At 34.0% G+C, this 19,692-nt stretch overlaps 1 protein-coding gene across 1 annotated transcript; it reads left to right on the plus strand.

The window, feature by feature from the left end:
* Positions 1 to 1,101: 1,101 nt before the first annotated feature.
* LOC101210192 (kinetochore protein NUF2 homolog) lies at positions 1,102 to 19,473 on the plus strand. The gene is made up of 12 exons (XM_004143747.3): positions 1,102 to 1,452; positions 2,362 to 2,549; positions 4,473 to 4,691; positions 8,306 to 8,396; positions 8,499 to 8,678; positions 13,530 to 13,619; positions 15,246 to 15,353; positions 17,483 to 17,536; positions 17,617 to 17,731; positions 18,107 to 18,264; positions 18,373 to 18,468; positions 18,782 to 19,473. The coding sequence occupies exons 2-12, from the start codon at positions 2,386 to 2,388 to the stop codon at positions 18,845 to 18,847; spliced, it is 1,341 nt and encodes a 446-aa protein (XP_004143795.1). The 5' UTR covers positions 1,102 to 1,452; positions 2,362 to 2,385; the 3' UTR covers positions 18,848 to 19,473.
* Positions 19,474 to 19,692: the final 219 nt, after the last annotated feature.

The following is a 19,692-nucleotide window of genomic DNA, read 5'->3' on the forward strand; positions in this document are numbered from 1 at the left end:
TTCTCTTTTGCTAAAGATAAAAATAATAAATTTGTTTTAATACTTTAAATTCTCTTGAGCTAAAAATTAAAAAGAGAAAGGAAAAAATGAGGAATAAAATAATAAATATGTTAGGAAAAACAATTCTAAATAATAAATATTTTCTTTTTTATAGTTATACTGGGTTGGATTAATATATATATATAAAATAGAATCATCACTAATTTGAGGAAAAAGTATAATGGTTATTCAATTTGTAAGTTTCTTTTCATTTAATATTGATCTATAATGTTATGATAAGAAAAAATAATAAAATAATAATAAAATAATTTTAAAAAATATATAAAAATTTATCTCGAAGCATATAATACGTCGGCATAAGGGTTTTCCCTCGAAGTCATTTCCATGACATTAGAGAAACCTTTTCCTGACGTCATGTCAGAGCATCATTATCAGACGTGAGGAGATGATGTCAGACTTACCTCATTACCGACGTAATCAACGACGTTGGGGATAATACACGCCTGAAGTCGTTCCTTTAGCATGTCGGCCAAAGTTCTCTCGACGTTTTGGTTGACGGGGTTATTTCTGACATCAAGAGAACTTTTGCCAATGTTTTTTTTTTCCATTTTTTCTAACACACTACTGCATCGACAATACCCATTATCCTTGTAGTGATATTATGATTAAGGGGTCTGTTTATCGTCTTCATACATGGATGTCGGTCAACGAGTTTGTCTATCCTTGTAGTGATATTATAATTAAGAGGTTCGAATATTTATACTATGAAGCACATGCACTAGTTTCAAATCGACAAAAGTACCAACAAGAACTAGAGAATCAAGAGGAGCCAAAACAACATAAGAGTTCAGAGTCAACTAGCACAATGTCCAGGTCGAACACGTTTATTTTATTTTATCATTTAAATAAATGTAATTTGGTTATTAAAAGATATTTTAATTTACATTTAAGTTTTTAAATTAAAAGTCACTGTTAAAAAACCTGTTCAACACTCATATTTTTAATAATTAACAATTAAAAATTTACCGAACGGTTGAACCTTTTTTTTTAAAAATCGATTTGTGGAGTGTGAAGTTCTCGACCTTCTCAAAAAGGTAAAGTTGCTTCGGCTACGACATTCAAATAAAACGTCCCTCCAAAAAGCCACCTGATCAACCTCATTTTCCCTTCCCCTTTCTCACTGCCCACACGTCGATCCCCGCCCCTTGCCACCGCGCATTTCTCACCGTTTGCGGCAAACGGCCAGCCGCAACCAGCCAGCCTCGTGATTCCGACCAACTGCGCGAGATAGGAGTACGCCCTTTAGCCTTTCTGTCTGTGCCATCCACAATCGATTTTGCCGCCAGTCGAGTCACTCCAACACCCAGTCACTGTTCATCACTCTTTGGGAGCCGCATCACCGTTAACCTTGCTCTTTTCTGACCATTACACCTCGAATCTAATAGATTAGTGGTAAGTTTCAGTGTTTTAGTTGGGTTTTTTTTCCCGAAGATTTCGAATATACATTGAGTTTTGGCTTGGATTAAACAATACCCATCATGTTTCTTTGTTAGATTTGAATTTTTTTAAGAGTTAAGTTGTTATCCAGCCGGTAGGAAGTTTAGTCTAGATAGAAACGTGATTGATATGAGTCTAAGGACAAGGAAATTTCTCTATGGAACGTGTTAGAAATATGGGCTTAGGTTTAGCCCATAATTTTTCATTCTTTTAATTAGGCTCTAATTGCCTGTAAATTTTCCCCTTGGGTATCTTTAGCACCCCTAGTTTCCATATAAATTTGTGTTCTTTGGCTCTACTTTTCAATAGAACAAACATGGGATTGCAAGAACTTTATGGTTTTGAGCGGACATAAGAACGTAACTTTAGATCTTCATGGGACTATTGATGGGTCTCAGATAGTTTGTACCAATCTTGACAAAAATTGAGAACATGAATATTAGTGTTGGTAAATAAATATTAAATTGTCACACTTAATTTAGCTCAACGGTGAGTGACACAACCTTCCATCCATGGGTGGAAGGTTTGATCCGCCATCTGCACAATTGTTTATTTTTAAAAAAGATTAAATGATCATTTTTTAATTGTAATGACTAAAATGGACCTAATATCATCATTTTTTTTTATGATTAATAATCCCAAACCTTTTTTGGACGACACAAGTTTTGTAACTAATATTGTTAATGAAATGAGTATGGGGATTTCCCCTTGGAATCTCACTAGTATTCCTAGCAGAGAGGATCCATCCTTGATCCATGCTCAAATTTTTAATTTTGTGGAGGCCAGTGTCAATTTTGTCTACCTTGCCATTTTCTGTGTCCTTGCAAATATATTCTTATTCTACTTTGAATTTTTAATTTTCAGGGTATTGAAAAGACTTAGTTGGCAATGTCAAAGTATGAATTTCCAAGGCTTCCACGGGCAGATATTGTATTACTACTAGCAGATAATCAAATTGCTGCTGTAACAGAGCGGGACCTCCTTCAACCCTCACCTGATTTAGTTTCGGATCTCTACACGCATTTAATGATCTACCTCGACCTTCTCCATGAGTATTTTCTCTGCTGATACCCATTATTTCAAAAAGTACTTGAACTAATGTATGAAAGGAGGAAAGAAAAAAGTGGATTTGCGTGTATTCACTCCTTTCAGCATGTTGATATCCACAATTTTTATGGTGTGAATTTGGTTTCTAATAACCTGGTCAACTTTTTCTTCCTTGCTTTTAAGAAAATTTATATGAATATGGTAGTCTTATCTTTCCTTCTTTAGTTTATAATAGGAATTGAGGTAATTCATAATTTATGCTTGGTTTCTTAGGTTTGGGGTAGTCTTATCTTTCCTTCTTTAGTTTATAATAGGAATTGAGGTAATCCATAATTCATGCTTGGTTTCTTAGGGTTGTTTGGGGGTAAGGTGTGGAATAGTGTGGCGTAAGAAGTTATGAAGTTTAGGGAGTCATGAACTTTTGGGGTTCACAGTGTAAGAAGTTGATAAGGCATTAAATTGATGGTTTTTAGTGGTGTGACCCACAAACTCCTTGGACCAAACAAGTGGAGTTCACAACTCCCTATTCCTATTCTTACTCCTAAACTCCTTACATCCTTAGAGAATTCAAATTATTGAAATTGAATAGAGATTTCAGTGTTGAGAAATTAAAAAGTGTTGGTATCTCTCTATGACGTTCTTTTATGGGAAGAAAGCATAAAGAATTCTAAAACATCAAGGACAAAAATTAAGCATACCCATTATGGGACATGCCTTGACTTGAACTGAAAACCACCCAGATAATTCGAAACACCAAGTACTCAAACGAGCTAATTCAAAATGTTCAAATCTATTCAATGAAGAGATTAGTTTCTTTTTCTTTTTTTTTAAAAGCTAAAATGTAAAGGTCAGTTGTAGGTACTGCCGTACTGATTTTTTTCGCCATTAACAGCCCAAGGATAGATGACTTGTCCATGTTTTTTTCTGGAGACTTGTCCATGTTGTAACATAGTTGGGCTACCAAAAACTCGTTATGTACAATGGATCTCTGTAGTGGCAGAGCTTTTCCAGTGACAATCACATTTTATTCCGTATTAGCTAATCATTTGGTTTTGGTGTTAGACGTCAGGTGCTATAGATATTCCTAATATGTTGTTTTAGTGAACTGTCTACAATTCATGGTATTCTTGGGTTCATCACAATGGTACAGATGATAAACTCTCAATTCTTTTGGTAAAAGTTTGTGGCATGTCTTATTTCACAAGGCCAACACTACTTGTTATTCTCACATGCTTATCATTCTCACATGCATGGATCAAATGAAAATGCCGAATCAAGATATTCATACATAATAGGGTGACGTTGTGTAGATTGACAGTAGGACGTTGCAAAATATTCATTCTTGATTGTTAATACTTTGTAACTTTATTTACCCTAGTTCAAACTTGAGGTTATTGAACCGTTCGAGGGCCTTTTCTTTAAGAAATTATATAGTATCAATGTGGAGTTTCACTATCTATGTATTCCTTTTAGGAAAGGAAGCAAGCCTTTTCATTGATATAATGAATGAGACTAATGCTCAAGGTACAAAGCAAAATTGAATGAATAAACTCCTGATCCCCCTTGTTGTACTTTGAGCTTTGTCTCATTTCAAAAATTCAATGAATTGACTAGTTTCCTTTTCAAAAAAAAAAAAAAAAAAAAAAAAAAAAAAAAAAAAAAAAAAGAAAAAAAAAAGAAAAAAAAAAAAAAAAGAAAAGAAAAGAGAGAGAACGAAACTAATGGTATAGGCACAAAGCAAGTTGTTTATGTATCCCTATTCATTGATATAATGAATGGTCAAATAGCATCTGTGTATTCATGCAGTTATCTTTCTCCTTTTTCGTTCTGGGTCCATGAAGTGTTTTAACTATGAACTTTTTTGTTTCCCTATGTTCGGACCCTTTTATTGAAAGGTTACATTTCTCTGTTATTGGTTATTTATGCAGGGAAGACCAAGGACAAATTGAGTTTGCTGCCTTGGATCAGCTTGAGAACCCTGATCTGCATATGGTTTCAGTCCCGACAATGAAGTTGCACAACAAAATAAAGCATTTCATTGCCTCTCTTGACTGTCCAAAAAAGTTTACGTTGAAGGATTTGATAAAACCTGAAACAGATAGGACTGAAATTTTCCTTAGCGCAATACTGAACTTTGGCATTCACAAGTATGGCAATCTTCTTATTTCTCTTTATTGTCTTTTGCACTTAAGTTCTATTAAAGCTTTATTTTGAATTGTTCAACGGTTTATTCAAGATAAATCTGTTCCTTGGATTGCACACTTTGTTTCAATCCGGGTTTAAGCCTCTTCACGTTTGATCTGGATTGATTTCATTCTCTGTTCTATTTTTGGTGTATATATTTTGATATTTTATGTTGATTTCCTTGTACTTTGAGCATCATTTATGAATCATAAGTTTTGGTTCCTTCTTTTAAATGAAAACAAGCCTCTTAATTTATTATTAATAGAAGAAACTTAAGCTCAAAGTACAAGAGTATTATACTAAGAGCTAGAGAAAAGAGAAAGATTCTATCTACAACTACAACAAAAGCTAAAAAACAAATTCCAAACAGAAGAGATCAAGGTAAACAGAACCATAACCATAGAAATCTAAATACAAAGCATAATGAAAAATTTCTCTCATGAAGAACCCATTCGAAAGTAAAAACTTGCAAGAAGATGCAACCAACTGCCTTGAAGCTGCCTTGGCACAATACTCTAGATTCCAGGGAAGCTCGAAAAAGTCTTCCACTATTTCAGTATCGACGTGAAGGCTTTACTTGCCACCCACATGAAGAGAAATTCAAGAAAGACTGAAGTTGGACCAACATGAAGGAGGAATACATTAAACGACTGAAGAATCAAATTAAAATAATTCCACAATCAGCAACTATTGATTTCAAATGATCTGGTATTTTACAAGGCCGAGGATAAGAATGAGTTGCAGAAGGAAAATTTGCGGATCTTGGCTCTTTCTTGCATTGAAACATGGTATTGAGATTTGAAATCTGTTTCTAGAGGCTAGAGATGTCCACAAGGTGGGGTGGGGACGGGGATGCCACTCCTCGTCTCCATCCTTGCCCCCTATCCCTACAAATTCCCCCGTGGGGAATGGGGTGGGGATTCCCCCAAGGGATTTTGTGGGGATTGGGTTCCCCACGAGGAAATATTCCCCGCTTTTGTTTTGATAAATAAATAAAATAAACAAATAAAAAAAATAAAAAAATATAAAAAATATATTTGTTAGAATTAGTGGGCTTCGCCCTTGGAGTATTTATGGATTGATTATGGAAAGATTTACCCTATTTCCTAAATCTTTTCCTTTTTTATTCCTTGTTACATTCTATTTATTCTCCCTCTTTGTTCCTATTGTATTAATTCATTAGAAGACATAAAATTAACAATATTGTGGTTTTTCTCCCGGTAGCGTGGCTCTTCAAATCTAATCGTGTTCACATTGCTTTCCTTGGAGTCCAAATTTAAATTCATTGTCGCTTCAAGGGAGGTATTTGATGCCGACAAGGCTAAATTCTGGCGAGCTTCCTGTTCCAAAGCTTCAAAAGGATTTCTTATACATGAAGGAATTTTTCGAATTAATCTTAGATATTCCACCCCCTCTGGGAAGAACGAACCGTCAACTCCTTCATCTTTCAAAACCTGGTTTAATCTTTGCAAGTCAAATGAGTTTGAAAAATTCTCAAATGATAAATGACCCTTGGTTAATGGAGGAGGCTCGATTTGTTCAAAATCACCAAAGTGTAAGAAAAAATTCCCTTGGTTGAAGTTTGTTATTTCTAATGTAGCAGGTACAAAATCACATTGGTTTCTTTTTACTTGAATCTTTGCTTCGAAAACATTTAGTAGGTTAAGCATTTTAGAAGCGATGTTTTTCAAACCTCCAAAATGATCTCCTATAACTTTGAACGTCTGATTGCTTCAATAATCAAGAGGGAGGTTTTTTATTTTAATCCATCTTCTATATCCTTCAATAACGGATGGTCTGCTATGTTTACTTTTGCTCCATTTCTCAAACTTTAAATGAAAAGGACCCATTACTTGCCACAACTCTTCTTTTCCAATGAACTCTTCTAGAGAACCTTCAACCAATTTAATCAAAACGTTCTTTGCAAACAATGCATTAGTGGTTATTTTTTATTGAAAAAGATTCTCTAAGGTTTTTCTAATTTCCTTCCAATCATCAAACGGAAATAATCCATAGATTATCGAAGTCTTCTATTAAAACTTTCGGATTTTTAATCACCAATGCTGAGTTGCACTCTAAATTTCTAATTCAGATGTCAGAACAAGGGAAGTGCTTTGTTTTACCAATTCCCAAATAGAGGATCCATTAAGCATCACCTTTTCTGCATAACTTGCCCCTAGTGACTTGGAAGGAAGTTGCAAGGAGGTATGGGGATGCTTTTTGTACCAATTTGAATAATTGTGCTTCATTAAGAAACTTTCCAACATTTTGTGAAAGGGTTCCTGTTGAGAGACACCAGTACAAATATGGATGAAGGGTAGTTTTTTGTTCCTCTTCCAAGCTACACTCCTCATAACCCAACCTACTTTTGACTATTTTTTTTTTAAAAAAGGTCTTATTTAGTACAACATGAGGTGGGAGATTTGAACTTGAGACTTTTTGTCCTTTAGGAACATACAGATGCCAGTTGAGCTGAGTTTATGTTAGCCTTTTGACTTAAATTTTAAGAGCGTTGTACTTTCAAAATCATCAAAACCGTTTTGAAGAACAAAACCATTCTCAGGGCCACACAAGAATTATGAAATCTCCTTCAAGAACCATCTGAGACACTCAGTGTCTGATAATGTCAAGATCTTTCGAGCTTCCATGTCTTCTATATGGAAGTATTCTTTGTCAAACCAAATATAGTAAAGGGTATTCGCTACTTTGCATCTTTCTACTTCCGTTATCACCAAAACCAGACTGCCACTTAACAGGGATGGACAAGAAGAACAAGCTCTAGGGGACTTATTGGAGAAGAAGGATGAGGAACGTCAGGGAAAAAGGGGGCCAGAGTGTGGTTAGGGACGAAAGGAAGGAAGGGAGGGGAGAGGAGAGAGGAGAGGAGATAGGAGAGAAGAGAGGAGAGAGAGAGCATTTTTCAACTGAGAAATAAGAGAATTAAAGAATAGAAGATATTTGACAATACTAATAGAGGTTATGCAGTTCCTTTTTTAAAAATAAAAAGAAAAACGCAAGTGTATTGGTTTGGTCCAGTCACTCTAATGGGTTTATGAGCCAACGTAGTGTGGCATTGACCGAGTAATTTCAACTTATTATTGGGATTCTAGTGCATGGTAAACAATTTTAAGTAAATATTTCAATTAGAGGAGGTTATAATTTTGACTGGTACTTATGATGCCTCACTTATTTTTTTGGCTCATCAGATTAAATTAAATGAAGGCTACATCTTCTTGCTTGTTGGTTTGATTATAGGTTTGTTTTCTTCATGCTGATTGGATGAATGGATGGATGAAGTAACAAAAATTATCACTTCAATTTGTTATAATTTATGGTTTACATGCTTGTTGTCTGTTACATCCCACAACTTTGTTTTGCTGTTGGTCATTACATACGCTTCATTTTCTTATTCAATGGGCAGGCAGAGGATGCATATTTCAGCGTCTTTTAAATAAGTTCCTTCTATTGGAATCTGTAGATGTAGCATGATATATATCTTTGGAAGTACATTTTTTCATGGATAAATATATAGATATATGCTAATCCTCAGTTATGATTGTTACATTTCCATTTGAAGAGATGCCAAAATGAATTTCCATGCTCCAGTTATGAATGAGCTAGATACTTTTGCTGACCAGCAAAGGGAATGGGAGGTTAAAACTTCTCAGGTATTTGAATCTCAGCCATTCTTTGTTTATTTTCTTTTCAGTTTGAAAAATGGTGGATAAATATATTTTTTCCCCTCATTTATATGAAATTGTGTGTTATAGTTGAATGCAGAGATCACGGAGTACAATGAAGCAAGAGAAAGGGAAATGCCTTTTGTTCAAGAGATTGATGCTAAAGTGAAAGAACTACATCAAACTATTGGTGGACTTAACAATCAACAGGTGTCATTACGTGCTTCAATCCGTAAGTTGAAAGAGAAAGCTGGAGAAATGGATGAGAAGGTTAGATAACATTTTCTTTGTAGGAAACAAAGACTTGTAGAAACGGATGAGAAGGTTAGATAACATTTTCTTTATAGGAAACAAAGACTAGTATGTTTATACTAACAAGATGTACAAAGAAAAAAGGAGATGAAACATGGTATCAAAACCATAAGCAAAGTTAACCTCTGAATTATCCTCAACAAAATCACCTTGTGCTAGAGTTTTTAATATTTTCACTACTTGTACTAACAGCTGAATCTTCAATTAAATTTGTAACTAGAAAGATTGTCTCTAGGAGGGGATGTCTTAAATAACCAATTGACCCAAAAAGCTTAAACTAGTAGGTCAGTAGATTTAATTATATATCACTAACACTCTCCTTGGATATGAACTTGAAATATTTAAAAGGCTCAACAAGTGGAAATCAATTTTAATTGGGGAGAAACTAACATTGTAGGGGCTTGAACGTAGGACCTTCTTGGATCACTTGATTTGAAACCATCTTAAATTACCAATTGACCAAAAAACTTAAGTTAGTGGGTGAAGGTAAATTTAATTATATATCACTAAGTAGGATGACTATGAACTTTTTTTTTTTTTTGAAATGGAGACAAGCTTCTTTATTAATGTAAAACTCAAAGTACAAGAGAATTATACAGTGAGAATAATATAGAAGCCAAAAAAGGGGGTAGGGGATCAAGAGGCGTATCCGTGCTGGCGCCAACATCTTAAATCAAGGAAAATCCAAAGACCAAAAGAAAATCCTAGTACAGCAATTACAACAGTGCAAAACAGCCAAAAAGTAAGAAAAAAAACTGAAGGAAAAAAAATCTATACAAGAAATGAACCAAAACCAGAAAAGACTGGTTTTCCAAAACCAGTGGACCGGTAGAACTTGGGAATGTTGAAGATGCAGGAGGATCAACAGCAGAATAATCATAAAACTTGGAGGGACAGCCCAGTTTAAACCATAGAACTTGAAAGGAGTAATCATTAAATTCCAGACTAGCACCAGAAAGATCCTGCTTCTAACCCACATGGTCAGCAGCCCCCAGAAAATCCTACCGAATCTACAAAGGACCAACCAATGACCTTAGAGCTTTGAAGTGTTTTATAAAAGCATTATTAAATCTTTCCATTTTAGATTCCTTCAATGGTGGCAGTAACAAAATTGCAGTGACAAATACTTCCTAAATTGCTCAGGCCAGAATAATACCACAATCTTTGATATGGACACCAACTCCTTCGGAAAATCTGAGGATTTTAGTGGGGAGGACAAGGGGCATCGACTAGCGGGGCACCATCAGCTTCAAAAAGATCGTTTAAAAGAAACATTTGATCTAGGGATATTAAGGATTGTGTGGCTGAAATTTGAACTGAGAGGCAAAGGATGTGGTTGTCTATGCAATGTGAATTTGCTGGTAGAAGACGTGTACAAGAGTCCTCCAGGGCATTCGAATTGAACTCTGAATGTTTCTTTGTAGATGACTAGAAAGAGGATAATAAGCAAATGAAAGCTACTACGGGATAGTGGACTATGGAGCATTAGATCATATGACAGATAATAGATCATTATTTCTCATATTTTTCTCTTCATACGAGTGACCTTTTTGCTCGAATTTCTGATGATACACTCCCTAAGGTAATTGTGATCAGAAGTATCCAAATTTCAAGCTCCATAACTCTTGAATAAGTTTTGTTTGTGCCATAATTGGAGTATAATTTGTTGTTTGGAAGCAAGTTGAACAAGGACTTGAATTGTGAAACTAAATTCCTTGCAAAATCTTGTAGTTTTCAGAATTTTGGACTGGGGATGATAATTGGCATATGCTAAATTATGTGTTTGGTTGTATCTTCTCAAAGCAATGAGTTCCCACCAACAATAGAACACATTAAACTTGTAGTTCAATCTAACCATAAGTTTGTATGTGTTTTTGAATCTTTCAAATAAAGATAGTCTTGTCATGACCTTACTTGAAAATATATGTCTATAGGTTGTACAATTGTGTCCTTAAGTTCTAAAGTAAAGATAATCTTGTCATGATGCTGCACTATCATCTCAAGCCCAACTTTGTCTACTTCAAGAATTTGTTTCCCAGTTTATTTATCAATAAAATGAGTTGGCCTTTTTTTGAAACAGAAACAAGGGTATTTATTAATGATAATAAATGAAACTAAAGCTCAAAGTACAAGAGTACTCTACCAAGAGCAAAAAGAACTAAGGGAGAACCTGGGTTAAGACTAAAACAAAAACTGAACTTAGGCAACATAAAAATGATGGCAACCTAAAAACGGATTCAAACAGAAAAATAACGAGCTAATCAAAGCCACTAAAGACGATATATCAGTAGAAAGCTATACATTGACATGTGACACAAATACGACATGACACCGACATGGTGACGTGCCAATTTTTGAAAAAGTAGGACACGATACGTCGGAAGATATTATTTTTTTCTTACAAAATAAATATATGCTGTGCACATCTTGTGAAATATTACATTTAAAACATCACAATAACAGCCATACAATTAATACAAAAGAAAAAAAAAAGAATTAGAAACAAAAGAAAAAAATAGAAATGGGAGAGAAAGAAACAAAAGTTGCTGGTCTGAAGAGGAAAACTCTTGAATTTTTAATAAATTAAATAAAAATATTAACAAAACTTTTGAATAGTTTATACAAAAATGAACAATTTAGATATGTTATTTCTTTTTGGAAAGCGAAACGGATCTCTTTATTAAATAATTAATAATAACAAGAGACAAAGCTCAAAATACACGAGGGTTATATAATGAGCAAATATCTTAGGATCAGTAGGTGCACCGGGACATCTCACTTAGGTTGACACCCACTTAGCTCCCTCATCGTGTCCAACTACAAATTACAAAAACTGATTACATCAAATTCAGAAGGCCAAAGCGAGCCTTTTTCCCATGAGCTAAAAAGATACATTCTAATAATAGCAAAAAGATACAACTTTCTAGAGCTTGAAAATTTAAAGGAAAACACAGATTAGATGAAAATGTCTCTTTATATTGGAGAAAAGATGAAGGCTTGCCAATTCAATAATATCTCTTGAAGGGAATAATCTTGGAAAGCTTTGGATAAAGAACACCATGACAAGGCATTTAAGCGGGTATACTTGAGATGATTGTTCTAACTTGAAAACTTGTCACGGAAGACAACATTTCTTTTGAACCATAACTCTACTAGTAATGCCTTGACCAAGTTGCACCATAATAGGACAGCATTTTTCTTTATGACTGGACCTGTCAAAATCTGAAGCACATTATTTTCGATATTGTTGTCAAAAGCCCAACATATATTGAAAATTTGCAGAAGTCGGTTCCAACAGTTTACAGCATAAGGACAGTCAATAAAGAGGTGCTGAAGGTTTTCCTGGTATTTGAGACAGAGGGGGCACATGTGGGTGAAAAATAATGAGATGGGAGCTTTTTCTGCAATATGGAAGCACAATGCGGACTACCATACAGCATGATCCACACTGAAATATTAACTCTTCAGACTTTTAGTTTTCCAAAGACTTCTTTACAGTGTTTTGTCAATAAGTGAAGCCGTGGATTGATGATTGACCAAAAAAGAGAGAACAACCTAAGAGTGGGGTTGAGAAATCCCAACAAAATTAAACAAGAAGAACCCTCCAATTGTTAATAATCATGGAAGGCTATAATTACCAAAGAACTTTGTGTAATTTGTGCACCTTTGACGAATTGCTAAAGGAGAAGTCTTTATATATATAATAATAACCTCCGTTGACGGATTGCTAAAGGAGAAGTCTTTCATCATTCTTCTTTCATTACAATACTGAATGATAACCTCTGACGAAAACCGCTTTGAGCCATAATCTTCTCTTGCGGTCTCCCTTTAATAATGATAGAGAAGTTGGTAGAGGTGAGACAACCCCAAATTCACTTCCTCCATCCTTTTTCAAACCCTTTAAGCTTAAGGATCGCAGCAGAAAGCCTAGTCAACTTTATTGTAAGCCTTTTCAAGATCAAGCTTTAACAGAGCACTCTTCTTCCCATTCGCCCTCCATTCTTCTAATGACTCTGAAGCTGTTAGAATGGCATCTAGAATTTTCCTTCCTTCCACAAACACCATTTGGGAATCATGAATGGACGGACCTTTTCAGTGTCTTGGTAAGGACCTTCAAAATAATTTTATACAAAGAAGTCAACAAACTAATGGGTCTAAACTCACCGAACCTTGTAGTCTTCTTCATTCTAGGGATCAAACAGATACATGTTTCACTACATCTTTTATTTATAATTCCGTTTTTAGAAAACTCACGGAACACCTCAGATGTAGGTTTCATTGCATCTTTTATTTAGGGAAATTACAATGGATGACTATTTTAGTAATAATAATTAAGGATATAGCAATATTTTAAAAAAATTGTAAATATAGCAAAACTATCGCTGATAAACTTGTATCGCTGATAGACTTCATATGGTATATCAGTGATAGACCAATATTTGCAACATGGTCTATCAGTGATAGACTTATATCATTGATAGAATTTGACAAATTTTGCTATATTTGCAAATTTTTTAAAATTGTGCTATATACTTAATTAATTTGAATTTAATTGCTAAATTTGCAACTATCTCTTTTATTTATAATTTCGTTATATTCTACATTGTCCATGAACCATATACAGGATGTCATATCTTTTATGATTGTTATATTCTTTTGTACATTTTACAGACTAAATGTTCATTTCTGCATGTTTTGTTTGTCAGAGATAGTTTTGGGTTTACTTATGGAACCAATTGAATATGAATATGCTCTATCGGTTTTTGAAAGTCTTGCTATGTTCTCACTGTTTCTTTTGTGTATTTTCAGATCTCTAATGCAGAATTTCTCTTAGTACAAAGTGTCCAAGAAAATGCTAATTTGCGTTCAAAAATTGTTCAATCACCAGATAAGTTGCAGGTCTATTCTCCTTGTCTCTACGTTTTTTCCCCCCATTTTTCTAACTAGAAGTTATGTTCGTATTCTCCTGTTATGAGCTTTTAGTGAAGACCATCCTTTGATTTCATTATTGAGATGAAATTACAGAATTGGCAAAAAACATAATATATACAGGAATTAACATTTTCAATGGGAAGAAGACTGATGGGATATTACTTTTGGGCTGACATTAAGATCACTCTTGAAGACTTCTTTCATGTCTTCATTACAATTAATCCATTTTTGGATGATAAAGCCTTGATTAAGTGTAACAAGGAAATTGATTCCAATTTTGTGAACGGCCAATGGATTGGGTTTGGAAAATTTAATCTTAAAGTAGAGCCTTGGTCAAAGTTAGAACACTCTTTACCAAAGGTCATCGGCAGTTTTGGAGGTTCGGTTTCTATAAAAAATCCGCCTTTGCCTTTTTGGAAAAAAATCAGTTTTGAGGCCATTGGGTATTATTTGGGAGGCCTTGTTCAAATTTCTACCCACATCTTAAATTTTTTACTAGTCATCAGCAATAATTAAGGTGGAAGAGAATTTGTGTGGCTTTATTCCAGCATCTTTAAAACCATTGAGGGTGCAAATCTGGCCAATTTTTCGATTCAGTTTGAAAATAAAGATGAATTAAATTTACGACAGAATTATCTCCTCAACAAAAGAAGCTTCGTGGCAACAAATTGGTCTTCTTAGAGGACAGTGGTGTTCAGATTCTAATACTATAAAGTTCAGTAGGATTTTTTTAGTAGCCCCTTGAGAAAATGCTACTCTTCACTGGGTATTGTTCAGTACGATTTTGTCTCCCTTCATTCAAGGCACGCTTACTTGAGACTACATCAAGCCACATTATGAAGATTCAAATGTCCATTCAATTGTCAGTGTCAGTAGTGAAGAACTAGATCAGTCCACTCACAAGTTGAAGAATAAATAAACATTGATTCATTAGGGGAAGCTTATAACGCATTATTTCTTCAAAGGGCCTTCATAGGATGTCAACAAATCTTAGATCTGGTGCTCATTGCAAATGAGACAGTGGGGGATTATCAGGCAAAGAAAAAGAAGTGTTGGATCCTCAAATTGGATAAAAAAAGCCTTCGATAGATGAAGTTTTCTTGAAAGCATTCTTAATTTTATGAGTTTTCGCCCCAAATGGGTTGAATGATTTAATAGATGCATTCACCACCTGAAAAAGCCTAGTAGGCAGCAAGATGAATCACGTGGTGAATTATGTGCAACATTTGGTAGGGGCAAAAAGGCGGCAAGATGAATCACCTAGTGAATTGGGACTTAGCTTTGTAAGTGTTATTTGAAGGAAGCCTTGATACTTTGAGCATTAGTTTCTTTTCATTATATCAATGAAAAATTTGTTTCCGTTTCAAAAGAAAAAAAGTATCTCCAATGAAAAGAAGCCTGACATGATTTCATCACTCTCTTAGCTTTATCATTGAGCAAGCTAAAGCCTTCTTTTGTAATTATAACTTAACTACTCTAATGTCCTTGTAATTACATCATATATATATTGTTTAGAGGTAGTTTGTCAAGTTAATCATTGTGCACCAGTTGTTCTTAATGAATTATGTGTTCGCTTATCTTTTCTGCTTATAGAGGGCTTTGGAGGAGAAAAAATTAGCTAGGGAGGAGGCCAAGAATGCTGAAAAATTGGCTATGCAAGCATGTCAGGAAAAAACTGGCATTGTTGAGGTTTATTCAAAGGTAACAATTTGGGATTATGTTGATTTGTTACCCTTATGTTATTTCTTTTTATATAAACATATTATGTTGGTGCTAGAAACAACATACTTTCTGTCTATTCATGGTTTGTCCAATTCTTGCACCAACTCAGGTTTTCAAGTGTGATTTTAGTTATGAATAATTCATTGTTGGATTTGATGACCGCTTGTTTTTGTGAAATTGAATTTTAAATCGCATCGCTCAATGAAATTTAACAAATGAAAAAAAAAAGTTGCTAAAGTGGAAAGTTATGATTGATGTTACGAACTACTTACATTATTACAATACAAACTTCAGAACTTTAACTCAGTGCCCCACCGGCCAGTTCGGTTCCTTAATATATCTTATTCAATAGAAATACAACTAGGAGATTGAAAAAAGTCATGATTAAAGGGCTTGGGTAAAGACCAATGGATCAATCCTTTAAGCAAGTTAAATAAGAACCTCAATGATTAACTTGGACACTCTCCCTCACTTGTGGGACTTGAAATATGAGAAATACCCAACCAGGGAAATGAATATTAATTGAGGAGAAAATAATATTACAGGGGCTTGAACTCAAGATATCCTTATGCAACTTTCTCTGATACCATCTTAAATCACCAATTGACCCAAAAGTTTAAGATAACGGATGAGAACAAATTTAATTATATATCATTGTCAATATTTTAATCCCTAAAGTTTGAAAAATAGTTCTAAATGGTCGTTAAAGCTGACCATTAGTTGACTAACCGAAAATGACAAAATAGTGGATGGTGAGGTGGCCAATTTTAAATTACTGGGCAACATGAATTTTTTTCTTTCCCTTTGCATTTATCAGTTCTCACTCTTTCCTTCTTTCTCTCTCCATTCTTTTCTCCACTGAAGCCGATGCTGGGTTACTTACCCTTATTTTTCTCCTCCATTCTCTCTACATCTTGCTATTTCGGTAACATTCTCAAAATCCTTTTTTGTTTTTGTTTTTCTTTGTCTTGACTTTTCTTCCTCCGGAACTCTCCCATTACATCTAATACCCACATCTAAAAAAATTGAAAGAAAATTGTCATTTTGTTTGGTAAATCAAAATTCGAAACTTAATAAAAAAAAAAAAAAAAAAGATTAAAAATAATACATTTACAACATGTCCAGAAGTATTGATTGAACAAGGGAAAAAAGGGACAAATAGAATCAAGTAAAACCAATTTGGTTGACATTTAAATCTTATTTTTAAAAATTTTGTTATGTGTATGTGTGTTCATTGAGAATCAAAAGTTGTTTGATTGGTTATTTTTTATTTTTATTGTTTTGTATTTTTGGGTTTTGGAGTTTCTTTTGTAGGTAATTGAAAAAGATGCAGAGAAGAAAGGAGAGAGGTGGAGGAGAGTGGAAGGGGAAGATAAAAAGGAGAGGGAAAAGGGGGAAAAGATAAAATAATATAAAATCAATAAAAATTACCTAGTTATTTAAAATTAGCCACGTCACCTTACCATGTCATTTTTGTTTAGTTAACTAATGACCAACTATAACCTAAGGACCATTTAGAGCTATTTTCAAACTTCAAGAATTAAAGTATCATTTTGAAACTTCATGGAATTTACACACTAAGCTCGAACCTCAGAGACCTTTTATTTTGCCTTCAGAATTTAATATCCTAGCAATTGCCATGACAACTTAATGTAGTAGAATCAAGTGATTGTCTCAAAAGAATAGTTGAAGACCACACAAGTTGTCCCGACACTCACATTATCTAAATCTAAAAAATAAGAAGGGGGAATAAGCTCTTATTGTTGTAAGATTTAGCCATTGATTTAAACAAAAATGAGTCCCAACTCCGAACATTAATTTCTCTCTAATTTTCTTAGATCTTTTAAAGCTTATTTAGGCATTGTCGATTTTCTCAAATCTCTTACAAGTTTTTCTGACAGTGGTGCTTTTGCTGTTTATGAAAGCTAAACTTTCTTTGTACTTGGTCTTTTTTTACATTTTGTACTAATATCAAGGTAGAAAGTCTGTAGACTACCTGTATACATGTTTAGAGATCAGGTGGAGTCTGAACATTGATATGAAATCTTAGGTAGTTTAAAAGAAAATTCAGTTGATAGCTTGATGAGTTATTGACAAAACATTTTCAGGTTTCCAAGAAAATGTTGAAGCACCTTTCTCTGATGCAGACTATACACGAACAGGTTTGAATATGTGCCAATAGTGCTATTGTGGTGTCATTACAAACTTTTATTGGCTAAAACATGGACACTTTTTCTAATAGGTGAACTCTGCCAAGTCAGTTGAAAGAGAATTCAAGGCCTTAAAAGTTAAGCTAAGTGATGAGGAAGTCCAAGATAAATCTCTCCAGGTTAAACTGGTTGAACTTCAAGCAAAAGGTGGTTAGCTCTATTTCATTTATACCCATCTAACAATCATTTGACTTTATATTTTAAAAAATTAAGCTTATAAAATCTACAAATACCATTTTGTCTTTATGACTTTTGTTCACTTAAAATCTTACGGAAACGCACACCTTTTTCTTTTTTTAAAAAATTATTATTTAGTTTGACATGTTGTCGATAGTAAGAGTGTAGAGGAAAGAACGAAGAAAACAAGTTAGTAAATAAATCTAATTTCTAGAAAGAAAGCACAAATTGTTATCGAAGTAGCTAATTTTAATTTATTCTTAGTGCCGAATGGAGTTTTTTACTTGATTATTGTACCGCTTTTTATGTGCTTATTCTTTTCTCTCTTTTTCTATTCCTCTTCAGTTCATCAATTGAAAGATTTAGTAAGACAGACAGAGAAGGAGAGAGATGTGACATGTGAGGAAGCTACAAAAGATTTGATTGCCGTGAGGTCTCAGGTTGAATCTTTGAGGCATGATCTAGAGCAAAGGCAAAGAAATGTTGAAGCAGTGTTCATGGAGGTTTCTTCTTCAGTCCTAGCTTTTATAACGAATCCAGTCTAGTCAAACTTACTCACGACAAGAATTCTCTTTTGCTTGTTTTTCTCTTCATGTTGATGTTGGTGGCAGGTTGACGTTCTGACTTCAAAAACAAATTCCATTAGACAATCTAGTGTTCTGAAGCAACAAGAACTACTTAACAAATGCGAGAGTATTATAAAAGAGGTGAAAGCCTCCATTTCATTTGTTTAATGATTCTGCCTATTTTTATTTATATTTTTAGAAAATGGAAAACAGGAAATCAGATGTATTTTCTCTTCTTTTGTTAAAAAACTATGCATCATATAGGAACCTAAATATTTCTTAGGAATAAGTTATATGAAATAATTACCAAACATATATGTTTCTCAGAAATTGAAAACAATGAATAGTAAAAAGAGAAATGATAACTACTAGTAATTGCTTGTGCTTTTTTATCTTTTATATTTACTGAGTTGAATGTGCAGTTAAATGGTCTTGTATATTATAACTATTGCAGTTTCACCAGTATACAAACTTAGTTGGGGCATTGATGGAAGTGAAGACAAAAGAGGAAGAGGAATAGCGGGCACGTTTCAGATATATGATTGTTCATTTATTGCTTATTGTTAACGTGAATTTCTAGCAGTATGGAGTCTACTACCATTTTTTATTTAGAATTTGAGCTTTTGCATCAATCCGTATCTATAATCCCTTCTTTCAGCTTTTATATGTGCAGTATGTACCCTTAACGATAGTAAATCAGCTTGTGTAAGTATTATGTGTGATGTAGACTCACGTAGTAATTCTCTAAGAATCAAGATTGTAAATCTTTTATTTTGAAATACATGAAAGGACTCCTACCATATGCAAAGCCAACTCACCAGTTGCCATACCAAGAACTCTGGTATTTGTATATCTTGAAGGTAGGGTACAGCATTTTGTATGAAGTTGTCAATCTCCTTTGTCCTACGTCCTGGGTGTAGTTACTTGAACAATTACCAGAGCCTGGATTGTCGATGATGTGCACTATACATACTCGTGCTCAATCACTACGTCTGCAAAGAATTCTTGCAGATTCTATATGAGCTTCCATTTTCTCACCAACAATTTCTGGTTTCCATCACCGAGAAGAGCATGCCACACTGCAAACAATTGTTATGTTAAGGAAATTAATTAATATAATGTTGCAAAGTATTATGATTAATATAATGTTAGTTATTTTATTAACTATTGGTTATTGCATTGCAACTATTGTACTGTTGGGATTTCAAGCTTTTTTTTTATTATATTCCCTGTGGCAACAGTTTCGTCATTTCTCATTCATTGAAGCTTAATATGTCATGAATTTAGTAATGGGACTGATAAATAAATCTTTTGTGACGGTTAGAACGAACGAACCTTTTATGAAAGGCTCTCCCTTTTGCTATT

Source organism: Cucumis sativus, chromosome 5 (assembly GCF_000004075.3).
Source record: "Cucumis sativus cultivar 9930 chromosome 5, Cucumber_9930_V3, whole genome shotgun sequence".
NCBI classification, from domain to species: domain Eukaryota; kingdom Viridiplantae; phylum Streptophyta; class Magnoliopsida; order Cucurbitales; family Cucurbitaceae; genus Cucumis; species Cucumis sativus.